This window comes from Macrobrachium rosenbergii, chromosome 1, assembly GCF_040412425.1.
Source record: "Macrobrachium rosenbergii isolate ZJJX-2024 chromosome 1, ASM4041242v1, whole genome shotgun sequence".
Lineage (NCBI taxonomy): Eukaryota > Metazoa > Arthropoda > Malacostraca > Decapoda > Palaemonidae > Macrobrachium > Macrobrachium rosenbergii.
This window is the reverse complement of record NC_089741.1, coordinates 23,550,392-23,570,514: the sequence shown is the minus strand read 5'-3', so window position 1 is coordinate 23,570,514 and position 20,123 is coordinate 23,550,392. Positions and strand designations below refer to the sequence as shown.

Sequence of the window (20,123 nt, the reverse complement as noted above, 5' to 3'; positions counted from 1 at the left end):
ACTCCAAAATGAAAGTTCAAAGTCCTAAATTCATTTTAATTTCTCATTCTCCATTCAAATGATGTTACATTACAAAACATGCCCATCATGCAATGTTTACCAATAAATCAACAGCACACTACAGTACTATCAATGTACAGTAACATGTTTACTGTAATTGTGCCATAAAACGCACCTACGCTTAGCTAATAAACAAGAATGTATGCACATCATCACAACTAAAAATTAACACTTATGATACCATCCCTCTCAAACATTTCAGCATAACCTTACAAGTAAGACAGTTTTTTAGCAACAAGACTTACCTAGAAAAGCATCCACAAGTCCTGATACTCCTTTCATAGCCGAGAGAAATATGGCTGGGAGCATCTGCAGGCATGGATGCTGACTTGGTTCAATTACTAACTCAGAGGAGATGGCATATTTAAGAAATGCTGGCGTTTTGCTTATCACTGTGTGTCGGCTTAAATCCACTGGGTTACCTACAAACCAGTGAAAAATTTATTGGTTGAAACCCAATAATTCACTACCAGACAGCATCAAACTACAGTATAGTTTATTATTCATGCCAAAGCACAATATACCACTACTTTGCTTGAGAGAATGCATAAATAACTGGCAAAAATTAAGGGCAAGTCTCTTTCAATTTAGATTTCTTGTGTTTATTGTCTTCTCTACATTTTATAGAAACAAAGAAGACATTATTTCCACTGAATTTTAACATTAGTCATACCCACCTATGATATGAAGAATGCGATACCATACTTGTGCAATGCAATCACGGCTCATAGTAGAAGGAATGATATTCAGATCATCTTCAGCTGCTCAAGGAAAAAAGAAATTATATATGCATTTTAAGTGTACATTACAGCAACAAACTAAATCCTGAACTAAGTTTTTTCATCCAGATAAAGCAAGAGTTGGACTCACTTCAGATTACATGCTCAGCAATAGTGAACAAGACTTAGAGAGTATACTGAGAAGCAACATGCTATCAGGTACTGTACGTTAAAAATAATATTTGAGAATTACATGTATGACTAAACAATCGTAGTGGCTAAGGTTGTAAAATTCTTATTCTGTTCTGTGTATTAAAGTAGACTATGTCTCATATAAAGTCTGTCAATTAACTTCAAGATGTATGGGTAACAAGAACATCTTGAGATCACCATTAATACTGTATTCATATTTCATGTTATTCTATATTTCTCTCACAAAATTTGAAACTAGAGTAAAAAAACCCTGTACTCAACAGACCTCAACTTCTCAGACTTCCTTTAATTATCAGTTTCATTATTATGACCATTTTCCCAATACATATGTACTACCTTGTAGACAACACATTTACCGGTAAACCTCATTAAAATGAGTGACTAACATTTATTATAATTTTTAGGTGCAAATTATGGAATTACTGTTAACTGTGGAATACCTTCAGTGTTCAAATATAGGCTAAACTATAAAACCTTTGTTTTGAATCACATTTTTCTATTTATCGAAGGCCATACCCCTGAAGCATCTGATGAGGGCTACTGTATTCTAGTTAGTTAGTTATAAATGATTTGTTTAACCAGACCTCTGAATACTGTATTCTAAAAAGACATTTTTACAGATAAAGTCATGTCTTGCCTACAGGTAACTATTTTCACAAATCTATCTGTCCACAAGTGCAGTACTCCTTTTTTGCTGAAAGAACATAATGTATGACAATATGGCTGTGATATCAGTATTCCAGTGACTAAAATGTCACTACCCTAAGGAGTCAAATAAAGACAATTAATCAAAAGAGGGAAGAAGTGCCCACTATGAAACCTCTAACTACAGTATATCAATATCATTAAATGAATACTCAGCTCATATTTCAGTTTCAAAAGCTGGTAAATATTGGGAGGCTTCAATCTTTATGAAGAGCTTTTATTCTAAAGTTATGACTACAATCATGCTTTTAGAGGGTAGCAAATCTTTTTCAAGAAAAAATAACTTACAAAATTTTATTTCTGGAAAAGATGGTCCATACATAAAACTAATGAGCTTTCCCGTCAAAGCAAAGTTAATTCGATTCCACTGATCAATCAAACCTGCACGATGACGCCACCGCTGGCAACTCTCTCTGAGAAAAAAAAAAAACAATCAGTAAGATACAATCTAATGGAATCACTCAGACTTGTTTTCTACCCATTCAAAAACTGCCAGCCCTATGAGTTTAGAACTTTAAGTACATAGTCCTGTGATCTGGTTAAACTGCTGTTACAATTATCCATGATAAATACCTGGCCATGATAAATACCTGGCCATGATAAAAAAAAATGAAGACCATCTGTCAGGCACTTCAATCAGTGAACTTTGCCAACCTAAAATATCTAACAAGTAACATTACTTAGTGTAAATATTGTATAAAACATGTTCTTGATGAAAAAAAAAAGGGCATTAAAATGATAAGAACCAGGCATCCTCCATGTTTATATCCCCTTAATGGGGACATACCTACAAAGTGCATGCACAGTATAATGTAGGAAATACTAGAGGTTCTTGGACACTTCCCTTACATACCAACTGATTAACTCAGTCTCACTCCTCCCTTCCTCACACATTTAAAAACATATCCTTTAAACCCCAATGGACTCGGTGACAGTTAAGAAGAAGAAGAAGAAGAAGAAGAAGATTTCCTTAGTTAAAAAATGCCTAATTCTGGGCTCTAAAAGATCTCTTACCTCAAAGCATTCCAGAGAGGTGGTGGAGGAAAACAGCGCGCACATGCCAGAAGCCACGTCTCAAACAAGACACTCAATACCCGTTCACATAACTGTTCACCAGCATCCTCTGCAACACCCCGAAGCACAAAGTATTAACTCTGCTGTACGGTATTAAGTGATTTTCATAACATTAGCTTTTTCAAAAAATGATAACAAAAGGTATCAACATTTTTAAAAAGCTATAATATACGTTCTGTTGCCCAGTAAGGACATAAAAGCTAGTATACAGTGCCGTACTTACTTTTGTAAAACAAATTCAGTCTATTTTCTACAACAACGAAAGAGAGACAATGATAACTCCTTGAATTAAAATTTCATTACATACAAAATGCTATATTCAAGTACAAAACTCCATCTACAGATTGAATATCCACACTCTTTATTCCTTCTTTAACAAGAATCTAAAATAAATATTTTAAAAATACTTTTCTTGTCAAGTGCCATGCCAACAAACACATCAAAATAGAGTAAGGTACTCTTCTTGTCTTAACAAGGAATTAGTATTAGACCAGGCATTTTTTACAGATGTGTCTGAACACTAAGCAAAGACAAAAACTCTGCATAATAAGTTTAAGAATCTTTTACCACATGCACTTGCAACACACCCCACTGTTAAAAAAACAATATTATCAGTCTTTTGTAGTACAGTAATACCAAGGGAAAACCATAAATGAATAAAATCATTTTGCATTTTACTAGACTGTAGTAAAGTAAATTCACATTATTAATGCCTCAAAAACAACTTCATATAATTTTCTAGTATCATCCTCGAACATCTATACAGTTTCCCATTATAAAAAAGTGGAATTTATGTTTCTGTGACTGACATATTAACAATTTCAAGAAAACAAACCCAAGAAAAGTTCCACAACTGTTTCTCTGCCTAAATATTGTAAAAAAAAAAATAATTTACAACATCTGCTACATACAATTACTTCAAAAGGCTACTGGTCCCCCAAGTTACCATCAGGCATTTCCTCTAAAGACAGGTAAACTGGATAGAACATACATTATCTTCATCCTACAGCATTTCACACACATCATAAAAAACATCACAACAATAATATCTTGTCACACATATCTATCTAGATGGTTTCCCAAAACTTGTTCCATTTCAATATTCCCTATAGAGCACTGATCATCCACACAACCACCCAATAAAACTGTGAAATGCTGTGGTGTACTGCAAGCAATACGGTACTGAAGGTTCTTTGCTGCAACCCTTCAATCCAACTGCATGTCTTCCCAATTGCTGCATTTTACCCAACACCTCTGACCTCTTTCCTTATAGCTGTCCAACTCCTTTCACCATTCCTTGCCCAATTTTCACTCTCTTTTAAAAAATATTTCAGCCAACCCTTTCCAGGGTCCAAAAATTTGATTTCTGATGACCTGTTCACAAAACAACATGTTGTATCTTTGACAACACAGATATTAGCATATGACACAGCATATAACAATACTGTGATGAAAATCATAGGATTACTACAATCTTTCATCAGGTGTTGAGACCTATTCACAAAACATAAAATTTCTTTTGCCAAAATGCAAAGGCTGACACTAAACCTTGGTACTATCAAGCAATGCAAACATAAGATACAAAGTCACACATAAATCACATGGAAAATTTCATGGTATCTTAGCTGGCTTACTTGGCTTCACAGTGTGGTGATCTTGAGTTCAAGCCCCCTCTCATGACTTGACAAGTTTCAGTGGCAACACAACTTTACTGTCTCTGAGCTAGGGATGGGGGATTTTGAGAACCCCACTGAATTATTGAATGAGTCACTGGCTACAACCGCCTAGTTCTCCCTGGTCTAACTTAAATGGAGAATGACTTAGGCACAGACCATGTGTATACTCAGTCTCTATGACACAGGGCATCAGTGCAAAAGCCTGTCCCTTTCCCCTGCAACCCATGAGTGTTCTTAAAATCTTTAAACTACTGTGCTCACAATATGACCACGGCCTGACAAAGGCTGGATAATAATGCAGTTTGCTAAAAATCAAGTTATCATACAACACCCTTCCTCCACCTTGAAAAAAGTTACCTTGACTATTATACAGAAGGAAATACTACCCTTTTGAAACTACTTCCATGAATATTGGGAAAAAATCCCTTCATTATTGGACTAAGTACAAGGGACTTGAAATCTTTAAATTAAAACGGTAAAGTTGCTGGAGTGCAGCAGCCTTGAAGCCTAACTTAAATCCTTGCCAGGTAGTCTGCAGACATTCTCTGTAAATAAACATACCTGTAGCATTTAACCTTGCTAAAGCAAGAAGAGGACCTCATGCTTACTCTTGTGTTTGTCCAATCTTAAAAAAAAAAAAAATGCAGTATTCTCAAGAAATACAAACCATTCAGCCTTTCTTGTTACCACAACCAAAATTGCCCTAAACCATGTAACAAATAGACAATCATGTCTTAACATCCTTATGAATCTTATATTTTTACTCAATGGTCTGGTTAAAATGTCTAATTATAACTTCATTTTCTGGTTGTAATGCCTAACAATAATCTCAGTTGGCTGGTTATAAAGCCTAATAATAATAATGAATCTTCACTAAAAATTTATCATATTCAAGATGGCAGCTGTTCCTAGCTTCATAAAGATACTAAACTGATAAGCATAAGACTAACAACTACCACAGAATCAATAATACAAAATGCCAAATAAACTCGTGAAAAAGTTTTTTTTTTATCATTCTGTATACTGCACCATGGTGCAGTAGAATAAAACAAAAGAATTTTGAAGGATGGAAAATACTGTATCAGAATGGCCATTTCTACTACATATGAAGCCCGTGAGTTAGTTATTATAATTTTGGAAAAAGATGATAGCAAACAGAAAAGAGACATTTTCAATTATTCTATGTTCTATACACTATATTTCTGAGACATTTTCAATTATTCTATGTTCTATACACTATATATCTACTCTACACATGATTTTTCCTTAGTTTTAGGCCAGCTTCCTTTACTGACTTAGTTCCTTCCCCTTTTTTGTCACTTAATAAAAGATAGATAAGATCTATAAGTTGGTATGAAGAAATTTTTATAATACAGTCATTAGAAACCCTTGAAGAAGTGAAACCCCATAAAGATTCTGCTTCTAAAATATAGACATTCAACTATTACGAGGTTGATTTTCCTAGCAAAGAGATTCATCAAAACATGGAAAAAATACTCATGCTACTCTATGTAAAAGGTCAATAAGAAACATAACTAAGGATACTTAACTTATGAAAGAACAGCTTTCATTAACTTATCAATTAGGAAATATTTGGATACACAGTATATAGACTACATAATAGTTTAAAGCAGTTCTAGCTGGCAATCCTACTACTGAAAAAATACTTCAACATTATAAGCTTGAAACAATAACCCAACACCAGCACTTAAAATGACCTAACACCTTACAAAAAAAAAACAGTAGTTCTTGGTTAAGAACTGTCCCATACTGTATTCATGGTTAAGAACTGTCCAATATTGTATTCAAATACTACATGAAAGATAAAAATGATATACGTTATTGTCAACCAAAGCCATATTCAAATCCCAGAATTAGTTGTACCAGTATAACACCATACATCATCAAATAAACCCTATTCCACTCAATTGCTACAAATTTTTCAACTAAAAATACATCCATTACTCACCTTTGACAACTGCATCCAAGTTTAGCATGGGAAAATTTAATATAATGGATTAGAAAATATGTTTACCAATTACTTTGTCTCATATACTGCAATACTTCTTCCCCAGGTTAAAATACTGTACTGAACAACTTGAGCTACATCTTTGGTTACTAGTACCACTAAAAATACCATCCAAAAAGCTTTTCAGGTTTTTTATAATGGGAAAATCTGAAGTGCAATTTAGATATTCTTTATACCTGGCTAAGCTCACAAAGAATGACACCTCTTTTAACAACTGAGATTATGTTATATATGTACCTGTCACATCTTAAAACTATTGCACTGTGCAGCAACCAAAAGTATCCTATTCTCTAAACTTAATGGTATACTTTGAATTACCAAAAGCAGTCAGGCAACTAGGAAAAAGTCAAGCTCTATGTTTTGTGTCCCTCGGCAAGAAATACTTCCCTAATCACAGATGGTATTTTTGGAAACAGAATTTCCCTACTAATCATTTCTGCATCCAGGAGAGAAATCAGACAGTAGAGGAAAATCAATAACTACAGTATACAGAAAATAGAAAATGAGAACAGGATTTCTGATTCAGTGACAAATAATAGGAATAATATTTTTATACAAAATGTAACTGTCTTCTTTAAAATGCTGTATTAGGAAAAAGTTCCAATACAAATGTCTGCTTTCAGAAACTACAACTTTCCCAGTTCATTACTAATTGAAAAGGCTGAACATGGATATAACCCTAAAATATCCTTATAAGCTTAGCATAGGTAAAAGTATCAAGCCATTTTTAACACTGACTTACCAAAGGTCAAAACTAAACAAATAAAAACTGTATGTTCCATAACACCAACAGGCCAAGAGACATTTTTTCATCAATCACATGCCACAACCAGAAACATGACCATTTTACATAACTGGAGGTTTGTTAAAGGGCCTGCTAAATAATACAAAAGACACTTAATTTCACAGCTGCTGTTCATCATGTAGCTGTATGATTCTGTTTTCTAGATAAATCCTTGTGATCTATGTGTTTAAATAAATACAGAAGTCAAACAGAAAATTGCATGTAGGAAAAGCGCTGGAACACTTTTAATAATATACATGTAAAGTACACTCTATAGTACATAGCATGTCAACAGTCTTGGCTGCGCCTCATAACAATGGTAACCTGTAACTCTACCAGAGGACAAACAATCAATTTCTCTGTAGAAACTTAAAAATTGTTCATGCAACATTCTTGCCTTGACACCAAGGATTTCCATATAATAAAATTGTTCTTAGTTCAAACAGTAAACTGATTGGAAAAGTACCGAGTCCTGTGTTATTCCTCAACCTCTGAAATTGATTTTATACTGAATATCACTGCAACTTTCAATAAAATAATTTTCTATTTAATGTTGACCATGCGTTATGATTTTAGATCTTAAATAAAGGCAAAATCACCTCCCCTTTGTCCAAATCCAACTTCTTTTATTTAATACACACAGGTCACCACACCTAAGTTATTACCATTTTACAGAAAATTAGCGTTCAATATAAGCCGTGTATATACACAAGAGCCATAGCAAATGTGTTTGGATTGTACCTACTTTGTAAAGAATATCCAGAATGTTACAAAAATGCAGTGTATACTGGTAAACTTGGAATAGCTGTGACTAACTGCTGTATTAAAATGGCAATATAACTGCATTCCTGATGATGTCTAAATAATAATGAACAAAAAGAAATACACACAAAATAATGACCCTAATCCCTCAAAACATTACTAAGCTACATGAAACCCTTGATATATTCACATCCTGTAAACTGATCACTTCAAACCTGTATAATAATCACAGATACAACTATATTTACTTTCTAATATTCCTCTTTAATATTCAGAGAGGACAACAAACAAGGATAGTTGGGCATAGGATACATCAATCATTTCATAAGCAACTGCAAGCCAGATTTATTCCTAGTGACCTACTAACTGCCAAATACTGTATTAGGAAGCTTTAATGACAACAGATAAGATCAATATCATACATTTTATATAAAAATTTAAAATCCCAACTCTTGCCAACAATGCATCTTGTCTGTTCCAAGCCATAAAAAACTGAAGTTACATTTAGTGAGACTTAGCTGCATAAACTGCAGGTGAACTTACCTCAGTTTATTTTACTTAAAGGAAATTTTTATCATATGATGGGAAATTACCTTAGTATTTGAATATTAGCAAGAGAAGAATCCCAGACTTCATGAAAAATGAATCCTTGGTCACTTATACAAACTAGAATCTACAAATTAATACCTGTATGACATACTTAAAGCTACACAGAGACTGGCAGAAATCCATGTTTACCAGCATTTAGTTGCTATATATTTCACTGTATCAGTCAGTATTCTGCATTAAAAGACAAATTTACAAACACTATGTATAAATACAGTATAGTATACACATATATATGATGTATATTCTTGTAGTCAAACGTGAATGCATGTTTTCAATCATATAGAACTTTATACATTATATATATGCATACAATAATTATGCATGCTAGGTACAATCCAAACGTCCCTTGTCAAGCATCAAAAGCGACACACAACTCAAATACATAAATACCAGCTACATCTCCAGTTAAGTTTAGACTTAGAGAGGAGGTGGATGCGCCCTCACTTTCATCTGAAACTAAAGTGAAACACATCCAAATTAAGCATGAAAAAAGAATTTTCAAGCATCAAAAACAGGGCTGCAAGGGAAGGAAGAAATCAAAATGTTATCACATAAATAAGGTAAAAAGTTTTGTGCACTGGATACACACAAACAAGTTTCTAAAAAATCCTGTTTTTCAAAGCTGTAGCAAAATATTACAACTCAAAAGAACACTAAAAACACAGATTGTACTTGAAGAGTTATGGATGTCAAGAGATCAAATCATATATGATCCAACTCTATCCCCAAAAGTTGCAAGGGAGCTGATATAACAAAAGAAAAACAAAAAGTACTGTTAAACTGCTACAAAATCCAAGTTAGGAGAGCGTCTTCCAATATGAATAATGAGAAGGTTGAGAAAAACAAATAAAGACTTTGTGAAGACTAAAGAACTCAGGTTCACACCAAACACTCCATAGATTATATTTTAGAAACTGGTGAAAATATTAGGATGGAAAGTACAATAAACACTTTTGTTTATGGGTGTGACAGGTGAGAAGAGATAAATGTAGAAATAAGTAAAAGAAGTCTAGAGAGTGGGATCATCATCCTGGATTAAGTAAAGACTTTGAAGGAAAATGTTCTATATAACTGACAGCAATTATGTACAAAAAATATTCAAAATAATGCTGTTTTCATTCCCACTGCTCTTTCCTACTTGAAATGACCCTCACCCATTAATACACTGTACATAGAATGATGATCTCAAACAGCAATATCAGTCAAGTTGCTTTATTATGCTATATAATTTTTATGACAAAAAGGCAGTTAGAAAGCAACCTACTGATTGCCCTTTTCTAGTCCAGGTCTGAAGAAAGCAAGAAAAAAGAATAAGGAAGGTTGGTGCTTAACCAAGAAGGGAGCAACAGACTAGCTTCTTTGAGAGAGAAAGGCGATACAGTAAATGACGGAAAGAAAAGGTCGAGTCTTGTATTGCACAAGAATACGAAAAAACTTCTATAAATGATTTCATATTACAGTACATTACTCTAAAACAAGGTCAGCACCAGGACAGATACTTGTTACTTTTTGATGTGAAAAAAGTACAACCAAAACAACTATCAATCCTATCAATTTTACCAGCCAGAAAAAGAGCAAAAAGATCTACAAATTATAAGCAATAAAATCAACTGTAATTTGTTTCCCAACAAACCCACTGCTCACATAAAACCCACATCTGTGGTCGTCAAATGGCTACACTTAGCAGTCTTTGTTGGATATACAGAAGAGAAGCAGTCCTCTGTACTGTACAGTATATGCAAACCTGAAACTTGAGGTATCTATCACCCAATGCAAACCTCAAACTTGAGGTATCTATCACTCAGCTGCCTCACTTTTTTGTCTGCACACTGTTAATTGCTGAGCAGCTTTTCCAAGCTTTTCATACATAAAGACTGCTGAGGACTTGTGCCCAATTTTTTTTTATTACTCTCCCAACTTAGCCTAGAACAACTAAATTTCATCCTATTTTCCAATGTTATTCACTCCTTTAACCCTTTCACTGCATACATGTTTCGCCCCTAACGACGAGAGCAGCACCCTGCTAATTGTGTAACTGATTAATTTTTTCTCTTTTATATCTGTACTTCGATTCTTTGTTATTTTCATTACTGTTATAATATTACACTGTACTACAGTACTATGTTATTACAGTATAATTTTTAGATAAAAGCCCCTACCTCAAAACAAAGTTCTTTAGTCAAGCTGCACTGTATCACTCTCTCAGCATAAGAACAACATAAATTGTCAAAAATCTTTAGGAGAGTGATAAAATATGCAAATGATATGTAGGTAATTATTCAGATAGTACTGAATTATGTAGCTTTTATTGGAGCAAAGTAATGCCAATTTCGTTATTCGGTGTGAAAATCTTCTTTACAAACTTTTAATGGCTGCTTTTGGTGAAAAATTTCAGCTGGAGAAACCTTGCAAAAAAATAAGAATACTGTAGGCTTGGCATTATGCAGGAAATGAGAATTTATTACTGTATCTCCAATAAGTTTCAGAGCACCGATTTCTTTATGAACTGAATCTGCAATCGTCTTCTGTTAGTAAATTTTATCACGTTTTCTTTGTTTACTCACACCTCTGGTGGTTGACAATAATGCTTCCTCCTCTGTCACTTCCTCTGATTTATGATCATCTCTCATAAAACCTGAAGTAAAAAGATTATCTAAGGCAACTTTGTCTATAATTATGATATAATAAACATCACCATATTCACTGCTGTCACTATCAGAACTATCTGATAGTTTAAGTCTACTACTATCATTGTCATTTCCGAACAAAAGCCTCTATACGACTTCACCACCGAGAGAAACATCCTTTCTCTGAAGCATTTTGATGGTTACTGAAGTTCTAGCCCTTGTCCTGAGATAATCCTGTAAGTTGGATATCAAACGTTGCCATTTGTTGGTAGAATACAGACAAAAGCCCCTTAAAATGGCGAGAGAAATGAGTTATCCATTACCATCTGTCTGACAAGAACCAAAAGAAATATAACTGAGGAGATCAGTCCCTGGTCATGGAAGAAACTTTTCAATGACCGAGATCAGTCCTGCGCAGCAAAAGGGTTAAACGATTGTTCATTAATTATTTACCATAGCAGGTATTTTTCATTGTAAGGTTAGTTACCTTGGTAAGCAACTTCTCATTTGAAGAACTACTTGTAGGTAATTTTGTAATTTTCTAATAACCATGTTTAATTTATAGCAATGGAAATAGTTCCAGTAAAATCCTTAAGAATTTTTCACATTTCTTTACGCTAAGTTGCATTTGGTATCAAGACCTGAGGTTTGTTGATGGCTACCACTCCTCTTCTGTCAGTTAGACATAACACTGCATTGTGTCTGGAAATCTGTAAATCACAAATGTGGGCTGAACATGAGTACTGGATCTGTACTGAAAAATCAATTTTATTCTACTGTACACAAAATCTGATAACTAATTAATAACCATAAAAAACTACAAGGCAGTTTTCTCATGATATATTTCAACAACAGTCTCTAAGCCAGACGGATGTCATATTCTCCAAAATTCATTAAACCCATCTCTAAAACTGAATGATAAACATTAAAGTATTTGTTATTGGCAACTGGTACGTTTATAACACCATTTCAGAAACAAAGACATCTGAGATTCTAAATGAAGACCTTGACCAAACATATCCTAAGAATTGGAAAAAGAGAATCTACTGAAATAAAAAAAAAATTCCAAAGGGTTCACTACAATGGATGGGAATTTGTACAAATACAGTATGTACTGTATTAACTTTCCTGTGCATTAAAAAGAATGAACCAAAAAAGAGAAACAATATTCTATTACCAAATAAAACAAAATTCTTATATGGTGGATTTAGAGATGAAATCTTAACAAATCACTCTCTGGAGGTAACAATTCATGTTCAACTAACATGGCATTTGATATTCAATGCCAAACTACAGGACTTCGCATAAAGTCCTTTCTCATGTTCATAAGAAGGGTATGTTTAAAGAAAATATTTAAGTAAAAATTCAAGTAAACTGGCATTATGATGCACTACTCTAATTTTAAGAGGCAATCTCTACAGAGACTATGAGCTCATGCCAATAATAAATGAAAATATGTAGTAATAAGCAAAAATAAATCCCTACATGCAATTAAGACGGGCAAAAAATAAGAATTATTTTCATGCAAACGGTTTTAGCACTAATATTTCATAAAACAAAATTCCATTCCTAGAATAAAAATAAAACTCTAGCATGACAACATCCCACAAACAAAACAGTATTCAACACAGCATTCTTAAATCCCTTCTTTAATAAGACAAGATTAGTCTCACAACTAAACAAAATTAATATTAATTAAGAGAGGAAAATACTGTCCAGCAATGACAAGTCAAAGCACTAATGCAATGAAAAACCAAAGTTAGACAGCAACTGTTCAGTGGAAATTGAGAAAAGTCAGAAACCTTGAAATGGCTGAACTATTCAATATCAGAAATTAAACATACAAAGTCTGTGGTGATTAGGTATAATTTATGTGTAGACCTTTCAATTTCATTGATCTAGCCATTCAAGTCATGGCATAAAAGTACTGCACTGATTAACTAACTGGTATACTTCTACAAATGCCTCAACTATCACTCAGTGATCCGATAAATTAACAAATAGTGACTGAGATGGGAATTACACCATCTGAATGTGAGGTTTCATATGGAGGTTCATTCATGATTTAGATCCTACTGAAATGTCAATATTAGACCTTATCTCCAAACTTTATTATATAAAATTTTAGAAGATGATGGTTAGGAGACTTAGGTTCATGATGGTTAGGAGACTTAGTATGTCTGACAAAAAATCTTTGCTAAAAAGTTTGCTTTTTAAATATGACCCATAGACATGAAGATAAACAACATTTGCTTGTGTTACAAAGAATTTATTTGTTTCTTTTAGCATACACTAGAATTATACTAAAACACCTACTTTTTTGTTTTATTTTTGGATAAACGCCCCTACCTCAATACAAAATTCTTTAGTCAAGCTGCATACACAAGTTCACTATCACTCTCTCAGCATGAGAACAACATAAACTGTCAAAAATCTTTAGTTAAAACAGAAGATGCATAAAAGGAAAAGAAAGTATCAAATTGGATATTTCCCTCAATGAAACAAACTTCCCTAGCACTTCTGTCATTCTCTGGTTCTTCATTGCATGACTACAGGGAGCTGCTGTTTTTCACACATGCAGCAAGTGTCTATAAACTAGTTTAGTTATGCATTCAAGCCAATTTCTGAGGAAATGATAAGAGTAATTTAAGAGGACATTTAATGCATACAATTTTTGCTTATAATGATACATTCTTACCTCAATTATCAAAAATACAGAACAACTAGAATGGAAATACCTTTCACGGTTGGTGGAGACAACAAAGCAGAATTAATGTGAAGCAAAAACAGCAGCAATGTTTGCCATGTATCTTCGCTTAAACAGGGTGAATTCTGGGCAATATTCTGCAAAGTTCGTAAAACCCGGTGACAAAGAACGGCTTGACGATTTATGACATCTGGGCCTATGTAGTATTGTAAAAAGAAAAATAAATTAGGTTAGTAAGAAATACTATCAGTCCTTAACTATTCATCACCATTAGTCTGTAATGAATACCTCAGATTGATACAGTAAAATATTAAACAACTATGATTACAGTACAATTATTTTTCTTGGAAGCAGTGCTGTCTGAATTACCAGTACATAAATCGCAGACATCTCAAAGCAAAAGTAAGAGTACATAGGACTTTAGTTAAAAAAAAATTCCCAACCATCTACATACCATACTGGTACGGCATATACAAAATACAGAATTCTTGAGAATAATTACCATAAAACACATTATTATAAATACAGTTTGAATTCCTTAAAATTATTTTCTAAAAGAAGGCGTCCCCCTATCTCTGGATGGCCTTAAAGATACTCCATCATATTTTATGCAGTACACTGACAGCATTTCATAAACATAAACTAATGCACAGTAGCATCTCCTAATTTGTTACTAAAATGCAGACTAATTTCCCATGAAGCCAAACAATGAATCCCAAAAGCAATAAGTTGATAGTCCTATATCCTCCCAAAATCAGATACAAATTTCCACATACAGTACATAGCAGTTCAAAAACACAACTTTCTACACAGCAACGTACTCTTCTATGCAAATACTCTAAGGCTTCCACACAACAAAGTGCTTGGCAAATAAATAGAAGAGGGTTCAGGAAAGGATAAAAAAAATCATGTTCTAAACTACAATAAAGTGCTCTTACCTTGAGCACCTCTTGGAACAAAGAGGTAATAGAAGTGATTTATTATAATGCGTGCATAATGATTTGGGTCACTCAATATCGGTGCTGGGACGCTACTCTTGGGGTTTGGGAGAAGGGCCGATAACCACTCGCAGTACACACTCACACAATCTCGTAATATATCAATTTCTGAGAGAGGAAAACTCAGCCCATAACCAAGTGCCTAGAATTGGAAACATATTCCAAATCAGAAACCACAAATTTCTTCATAGAAAAAGAGTATTATTTTACAGAGGAAGCTGAAAGGCATTAAATTACACAATGCAAATGTATTATTATACAAGGATCTTCATCCAATTGGCTAAACACCATCATTAACCACCGTCATACAAACCACGTTCAAAATATTAAAAATAATCTTATAGCAAACAAAAGTACATTAGTACCAGTTCTACTCTCTCAATAGCAGCCAGTGATGTTAACAAATATTAGACAAAAAAAACTGATGTTTCTGTTTTTGATTAAGGTGACCTTGTACGATGTCCAAGGATGTTTCTTGTCGTAATATATCTATTATGACAAGAAGCAGAATATAATAATAAGTAATGATGTTATTAACAAATATAAGACAAAAAAACTTATCTTTCTGTTTTCAATTAAGGGGATCTTGTAAGATATCCAAGGATGTTTCTTGTCATAATATATCTATTATGACAAGAAGCAGAATAATAAGTAACAAGATTCTTAGAATGCTCAGAAACTCATTCTGAGAACTGTGATACAACTGTAATATTTAATGTATCTAAAAACTAAAATGGTCAGTGCAACCAGCACAACTTATGTATGTGTACTGTACGATGAATTATTTACTGTACATCTTAACAAACTTGCTGTCACTTTGAATGTTTTGAGTTTGCAGAATACTTTTGGTTAAAATCTACTCTTCATATATTCAAGGTAAATCAGCTATACTTGTCGTAAGTAGTTGTTACTTTAAAATCGAGGAAAAAATTTGGTACACTACGCCTCACAGAACAACTGAAACAGGCCCTCCATCCAACTGATCCAGATAAAGGTTTGGCTGGGGAAGACCAGCTTCTAATAATTATGATACAACTTATTTTCTAAATACTTACCTGTATATTATGACATCTGTATTCCCCATGTCAGGAGGATGATAGTGTGTGAAAACTCAAAAATTAATAAGATCGTGTAGTTTGAACCATCTACTGACCCATCCCTTTCGGGTGGTTCGAGCGTTTACTGTTTTCCCTTTAGTTTTCCTCCTGTCTGGCGCAGTGAATACATCAATCATAACAGAGAGGTAAGATTCATTTAAAAAATACCATACCAACTTGAATTTGAAACAAAAGAATTTCTAGTAACAGCTTCTTTCTAAACATAACATTTTAACATAAACGAAATGGAAACACTGAAATATTTAGCATGAAACCATTTAGTGCTACTTAGTTACTAATGCTTAGCAGAGCACTCTCTACACTTAGACAGATCCCATTACTATGCATACAAAGGGAAAACTTACGGGCATAAGAACTTGAAGTTGCTTATCATGGATGATCTTGCTTCTGATGGGAGGTCCTGGTTTGGTTAAGCCTAGACTGCTAGCAAGATGCTTTGCTGTCCCAGCAACAAAATCTCGACCAACGTTCCAAGGTACTGCATCCTGTCAGGAGAAAATTCAAATGTACCATACCCACTTTATTCCTCTCATATTACTGTACTACTAAATAGCACAAGCAGACTTAAAATAATAGTAAGGCATACATTTCCAAAAAACTAAATGGACAAATATTATAGGGCTAGTTTTTGACAAATATTATAGGGCTAGTTTTTAATAATACATATTTTCTACTTCCACTACACTCTACAAAAAGTGCAATGGCTCAGCAGCGAATGAGGTCAAAACCATCATTATATCAGTAAACAAACACTGTATTTCCTCTAGGCTCCTAAGCAGTGTGCAAATCTTAATGTTTTACAAAGGACAAGTTTTGGTTCCCCAAAGCTCAAGTTTTGGTTCCCCAAAGCTCAAAGGGTTAACTACACTAAAACCACAAGTTTCTCTTAAATATTTTTATAACAAATTCATAATGAATTAGAATGACTAACCTTGAAGGCACTGATAGCTGCTTCATCACCCCAACCTTGTTGTGGCACTAACTCTGAAGGCCAATCACTAAACATTTTCTACTGAAGATAAGAGGTTTTCTATCTTCAGCTCATTCTCCTGAAATTAAAAATATGTCCCACTTCATTGGTGAAATATAGAATTTTAATAATTTACTACAAACCACACTTCTTCTATGGTCTATGACCATAAAAAGACTATCCATGTACAAAATTAGTTTTACAATCAGACTGCACCAAAAGCGTCAGAGAGAGAAAGAGCGTGAAACAGGATATGTCTTTAGAAATGTTTTACTGAATGAAAGACCTAATATAGGAACATTATGGTTTGTGCATCTGGCAAAACACTAATGTTTTAAACTGGACTAGGCTAACATTTTGGTATTACAGTAATTTACTTTAATACCATTTCTCCTTATTTGAGTTTTTTGCTTTGTTCTTTTATCTAATATGCTCACAATACGAAAAGCATGCCGACATCTGTTCCAAATTAACAGTTACCAAGATATTGCTGTCTTTAGCTTATGTTCCAACATAAAAAAACATGGCATTCGTGTGAGTGGGATTGGTTTTAAAAATGATATTTTAATGATAAAATAAGGTTTGTTCATACTTACCTGGCAGATATATATATAGCTGTATTCTCCGAAGGTCCGACAGAATTTCAAATTTCGCGGCACACGCAGTGGCCGGTCAGGTGGTTAGTACCCATTCCCGCCGCTGGGAGGCGGGTATCAGGAACCATTCCCATTTTCTATTCAGATTTTCATAGTGCCGTTGTCTCCTGAGGGGAGGAGGGTGGGCACTACGAATATATATCTGCCAGGTAGTATGAACAAACCTTATTTTATCATTAAAATATCATTTTGTTCATGAAACTTACCTGTCAGATATATATATAGCTGAATCGCACCATTGGAGGTGGGCAGAGACAGCATAGGATTGAGAAACAAAACAATGTAGATGATTACACATCTTGGTTCCTTACCTTTTAGCATAGCTGACTTCGTGATTACTGTCACCCAAGTCTGCGTCTGCTTTACTGGAGTTTCCAACGAGGTAGAGACCTATATGGTTGGAGAGTTCCAGATGATCTGTCAACGGGGACGTGACCACTATGTGACCAGATCATAGCCCTCAAGAAGGAAGCAAAGAGACAAAAATAACCACCTGACCTACCAAACATCGTGACTAGTTAAAAACTAAGGAAAGGGAAGACTGCCCCACAGTCTACCCACAACCATAAAAACACAACCAAAAATTTTTAAAAACTATTCCTAACCATACATTAAAGGATAGGATGGGTACTGCCTCCTTCTTCCAAGATCGTACCAGCCAAACGTAAGGTCCCAATGAACAGCAAGACTCATACACTGTTCTTACGTCCTTTAGGTAATGAGAGTGCGAACACAGAATGACTTCTCCAATAGGTGGCATTCATAATATCGTTCAGAGCCATATTCTTTTGAAAGGCTACTGACGTTGCAACAGCCCGAACCTCATGCGCTTTAACTTTCAAAAGTTCGAAGTCACTCTCCTGACAACTTTTATGCGCTTCTTGAATGGTGGACCTCAAGAAGAAAGCCAGCGCATTCTTTGACATGGGGACGTCAGGTCTTCTCACCGAGCACCATAACCTATCCGCAAGACCTCTCGACTCTTTCGTCTTGTCCAAGTAGAACTTTAGAGCCCGAACAGGGCATAGCAATCTTTCTGGTTCCTGACCCAGAATACCCGCCAAACCTTTCAATTCAAAGGACTTGGGCCAGGGGTGAGACGGGTTCTCATTCTTGGCAAGAAACGACGGTTGAAGAGAGCACACCGCATCGTCTCCTTTAAAACCAATTGACTTAGATATTGCATGAATCTCACTGATTCTCTTTGCAGTAGCGAGAGCAACTAAAAATAACGTCTTCTTTGTTACGTCCCTCAAAGAAGCAGCATGAAGGGGTTCAAAAGGGCTTTGCATCAGGAACTTAAGAACTACGTCCAAATTCCAAGATGGAACCAAATACTGATGCACCTTAGTCGTCTCGAACGACCTAATGAGGTCATGCAGGTCCGTATTGTTGGCGATATCTATTCCTCTGTGCCGAAAGACCGCCGACAACATACTCTTATATCCCTTAATAGTAGAGACTGCCAGCTTCGGAACTTCCCTAAGAAAAAGAAGGAAGTCTGCAATCTGGCTCACAGTGGTCGAGGAAGAGGAAATCCCTCTGCGTTTACACCACTGCCGAAATACGGCCCACTTCGACTGGTAAACTGCGATCGAAGATGTTCTCCTGGCTCTCGCGATCGCTCTTGCCACCTGCTTCGAAAAACCTCTCGCTCTCGCCAGCATTTCGATAGTCTGAACGCAGTCAGACCGAGAGCGGAGAGGTTTTGATGGTATCGTTCGAAGTGGGGCTGTCTGAGTAGATCTGGACGAAGAGGCAACACCCTTGGAAAGTCTACCAGAAGCGACATTACCTCCGGGAACCACTCCTTGTAAGGCCAATACGGAGCGATCAGAGTCATCCTTGTGTCTTGCGACGACGCTAACTTCCTGACCACTTCTCCCAGGATCTTGAAGGGAGGGAAAGCGTAAAGGTCCAGACGAGACCAGTCCCAAAGAAGGGCGTCTATTGATACTGCTCCTGGATCCAGGACAGGAGAGCAGTAGAGCGGAAGCCTGTTGTTCTTTGATGTTGCAAACAGGTCTACTAAGGGTCGACCCCATAAACCCCACAGTTTTTGGCACACCTCCTGGTTCAGAGTCCACTCTGTCGGGAGCAGTTGATGACGACGACTTAGCAGGTCCGCTCTCACGTTCTGAACGCCTGCTACAAACCTCGTCAGGATCGTAACGTTCCTGGAACTCGCCCACAACAGGATCTCTTTTTGAAGTACAGAACAGGGAACGAGAATGAGTGCCTCCCCTGCTTTTTCAGGTAAGCTAGAGCTGTGGTATTGTCCGCGTTTACCTGGACTGTGCGACCGGACACTTGATCTTGAAGAATCGAAGGGCTAGAAGAATCGCCCCTAATTCTTTCATATTGATATGCCAGGTCACCTGTTCCCCTCTCCAGGTGCCTGACACTTCTCTCTTCC

General features: G+C 35.3%; 1 protein-coding gene across 5 annotated transcripts in view; it reads right to left on the bottom strand.

Moving 5' to 3' along the window:
• The window catches only part of LOC136842415 (ral GTPase-activating protein subunit beta), a 92,335-nt gene that overhangs the window by 65,970 nt on the left and 6,242 nt on the right, over window positions 1-20,123 (bottom strand). For 3 of the 5 annotated variants that reach the window (XM_067109738.1, XM_067109818.1, XM_067110062.1), the window contains exons 2-10: window positions 17,013-17,130; window positions 16,426-16,566; window positions 14,904-15,105; window positions 13,997-14,161; window positions 9,022-9,087; window positions 2,712-2,820; window positions 1,986-2,110; window positions 738-821; window positions 306-482 (exon numbers count right to left, since the gene is read on the bottom strand). In XM_067109738.1, coding sequence (XP_066965839.1) covers window positions 306-482; window positions 738-821; window positions 1,986-2,110; window positions 2,712-2,820; window positions 9,022-9,087; window positions 13,997-14,161; window positions 14,904-15,105; window positions 16,426-16,566; window positions 17,013-17,087 — 1,144 coding nt within the window. In that variant the 5' untranslated portion in view covers window positions 17,088-17,130. The remainder of the gene's footprint in view (window positions 1-305; window positions 483-737; window positions 822-1,985; window positions 2,111-2,711; window positions 2,821-9,021; window positions 9,088-13,996; window positions 14,162-14,903; window positions 15,106-16,425; window positions 16,567-17,012; window positions 17,131-20,123) is intronic. The other 2 variants (XM_067109897.1, XM_067109974.1) reach the window with 1 other exon arrangement.